This window comes from Lycium barbarum, chromosome 10, assembly GCF_019175385.1.
Source record: "Lycium barbarum isolate Lr01 chromosome 10, ASM1917538v2, whole genome shotgun sequence".
In the NCBI taxonomy this organism is placed as follows: Eukaryota; Viridiplantae; Streptophyta; class Magnoliopsida; order Solanales; family Solanaceae; genus Lycium; species Lycium barbarum.
The window spans coordinates 22669727-22673272 of record NC_083346.1 but is presented as its reverse complement, the minus strand read 5'-3'; the positions used below and the strand labels follow the sequence as shown (position 1 = coordinate 22673272).

At 36.6% G+C, this 3546-nt stretch overlaps 1 protein-coding gene across 1 annotated transcript; it reads left to right on the top strand.

Annotated features, from left to right (window-relative positions):
- The first annotated feature begins 240 nt into the window (after positions 1-240).
- LOC132612840 (uncharacterized) lies at positions 241-1620 on the top strand. Its single transcript, XM_060326921.1, has 3 exons — positions 241-819; positions 954-1226; positions 1336-1620. Exons 1-3 carry the CDS (start codon positions 241-243, stop codon positions 1618-1620), a joined length of 1137 nt encoding a protein of 378 aa, XP_060182904.1.
- Positions 1621-3546: the final 1926 nt, after the last annotated feature.

Sequence of the window (3546 nt, the reverse complement as noted above, 5' to 3'; positions counted from 1 at the left end):
GGAAGCTGCTATTTCTCCAAAAACTACAATGACTCATTCTAAAGGTAAAAGAAAGAACAAGAAACAAGATACTATTGACCAATTTCCTACTAGGGTGATTCCAAAGAGGGGTGCTCAGAAGTCTAGTTCCAAATTATTCTCAAAACTTTATTTTGGAACATTAGATCTGTCAGAACTCAGAAGGCCTTCCATAGAGTGCAAATGCTGCACAGACATCACAAATTTTTTCTTATAGCATTGATGGAGCCTTTTCAAAATGCTAAGAAAATTCATCAGTATAGGAGAAGGATTGGTATTCCTTATGCTAACAGTAATTGTAATGGGAAAATATGGTTCTTTGTAAATTATAATATTGATGTGGAGATTTTAGAGGATACTTCTCAACAAGTCACTTTGAAGCTATTTTTCCAGGAGCTGGACAAGACCATGGTTGTGACACTGGTTTATGCAAAATGTGATGCTCTTAAGAGATTATCATTATGGGATAACATGTATTGCTTAGCAGATGGTATGACTCCTCCTTTGTTGATTGGAGGTGACTTCAATGTCATATTGAATGAAGAAGAAAATATTGGCGGCCTACCTGTTTTGCCTAAAAAATATGAATATTTTGCCTTTTGCATCAATTATTATGAATTAACTGAAATTAGTTTCAAAGGGAGTCCTTTCACTTGGTGGAATGGTAGAGCAGATCAGGAGTGTATTTTTAAAAGGTTGGATATGATCCTATCTAATGAGCAATTTCAAGATTGGTTTGGACATTTGGAAGTGGATCATCTATCAAGAACTAGTTCTGATCATGCCCCATGCTTCTTTCTTGTGATGACCAAAATCAACACTTTGTGAGGCCATTCAAATTCTCGAAATTCTAGATTGAGAGTGAAGGCTTTAAGGAAATTGTGAAGAACAACTAGTTGGCAGATAATGGGAATGATGTTTTTATTTCTTTCAAGGAGAAAGTGAAACAAGTTAAAACTGCTTTATCTGTATGGAGTAAGCAGACTTATGGAGATATTTTTGAGCAGCTCATCATCAGGGAAGATATTGTTAAGATTAAAGAGCAGTTGTTTGAAGAAGTTCCATCAGAAACAAATAGAATGATTCTCCAAAGAGAACAGGCAGAAATGAAGAAATATTTGCATTATGTGGAGGAATTTTGGAAGCAAAAATTTGGTTTCACTCACTTTGCTGAAAGAGATAGGAATACAAGATTCTTTCACAATATGGTTAAGCGGAGGAGGAAAAGAACTCTTTTCAAAAAAGATAAAGGATTCTGGGGATACTTGGATCACCAATGCAGATGAGATTGCAAGTGAAACAGTGTCCTTTTATCAGAAGCAGTTTTCTCAGGAAGATGATCATGCAGATGTTTTATTCCTGAATCATGTTCCTGAAATGGTTAGTCAAGAGGATAATGAGCTGATTTGTGCTACCCCAAATATTGATGAAGTCAAAAATGTTGTGTTTGAACTATCTGGGGATAGTGCAAGTGGCCCTGATGGCTTGAGTGGCCTATTTTACCAAGCTTGTTGGGATATAGTTGGCAATGATGTACTGAATGTGGTTAAAGCCTACTGGGAGGGACATAATCTTCCTAAGTCCATACACACACTAACCTAGTGTCGCAACCTAAAAATAATGATGTAGAGACCTTCTCAGATATGAGGCCTATTAGCCTAAGCAACTTTATTAATAAGGTTATTTCAAGGGTGATTTATGACAGGATGGATAAAGTTCTGCCAAATCTGATTTCTACTAATCAATCAGGTTCTGTAAAGGGCAGGAACATTATTGAGAATGTGTTGTTAGCTCAAGAGATTGTATCTGATATTAGATTGAGAGGCAAACCAGCAAATGTGGTCATTAAGCTTGACATGACCAAAGCCTATGATAGGGTATCATGGTTGTTTTTAACTAGGGTCCTTAGAAGAATGGGATTTTCTGAGACTTTCATTGACACGATTTGGAGGTTGATAGCTAATAATTGGTATTCTATGCTCATAAATGGTCAGTCTCATAGCTTTTTTCATTCTACTAGGGGAGTTAAACAAGGTGATCCCTTGTCACCTGCTCTATTCATAGTATCTCCTGAAGTTCTTACAAGGGCATTAAATGCATTGTTTGAGGATCACAAGTTTAAAGGATTTGGTATGCCAAAATGGAGTCCTGAGTTAAATCATCTTGCTTATGCAGATGACACAATCATTTTCATATCTGCAGACAACTATTCTTTGAACTTAATTATGAACACTCTACAAAAGTATAAGGAGATTTCTGGACAACTAATCAACAAAGGAAAGAGTTCTTATTATATGTATTCCAAGGTTACAAACAATCTGGTTCAGCAGGTGGAAACCATCACTGCATTTTCAAGAGGATCTTTTCCTTTTGTATATCTAGGTTGTCCTATTACTCATGCTAGGAAAAGGAAGGCTGACTATAATGATCTCCTCAAGAAGGTAAGGGACAAGATGCATGCATGGAAAGGAGAGTTGTTATCCCGAGAAGGAAAAGCAGTATTAATTACTAGTGTATTGCAAAGCATTCCTATCCACTTGACATCTGCTATAAAACCTCCAAAATGTGTAATCAAGGATATTCATAAGATTTTTGCAAGATTTTTCTGGAGTAGCAATGAAGATGTTAAAAAGAGACATTGGTCATCATGGTTGAATATGTGCTATCCAAAACATGAAGGGGGATTAGGTTTTAGGTCCATTTTTGATGTATCAAAAGCTCTATGTGCTAAACTGTGGTGGAGGTTTAGAAACTGTGCACTCTCTATGGTCAAACTTTATATGGATCAAGTAATGCAAAAAGCAGTATCCTCAGAATGTTCAATGGAAGGGTGGATCTCAAGTGTGGAAGATGATGCTTGAAGCTAGAGACAATATAGCAGGAGATTTGGTGGGAAACTAGAAGTGGCACTGCAAATGTCTGATTTGATAATTGGACAAGATTAGGAGCTTTATATTATGTACTTCCCTATCAGTTCCCTTTGATGAAAGAGTGGAGGATGTGAAAGAGCTTATGAATGGAGGAAGTTAGGATATTACCAAGCTACAACAATGTTTCCCTGAAAAGATTGTTGATCACCTAATGGTTGAACTAGAAATTAAAGGAAATTCTCTAGAATGGGATAAGCCTTGGTGGATGATGACTAGTACTGGAGATTTTTCTGTGGCAAGTGCCTGGGATCTATTAAGGCAAAAATCTCACTCTTCTGAGATTTATAAGGACATGTGGATCAAAGCCTTACCTTTCCAAATCTCTTTCTTCTTATGGAGATTGTGGAAGTTTAAAATCCCTGTTGATGAAGTTCTAGCCTCAATAGGACAACAAATTCCTGATGGAAACAATCTGGTTGCTGAGGCTATTGCTATTAAGAAAGGAGTTGACCATTGCATTTTTTATGATCTAGTTCCTCTGATAATTGACTGACTCTCTAGCTATGCAGAAGTTCATTATGGGTGAATGGGATACCCCTTGGAGTATTGTGATGATAGTAAAGGAGATTTAAAAATTAATGAAGGGAAAGATAGTGAA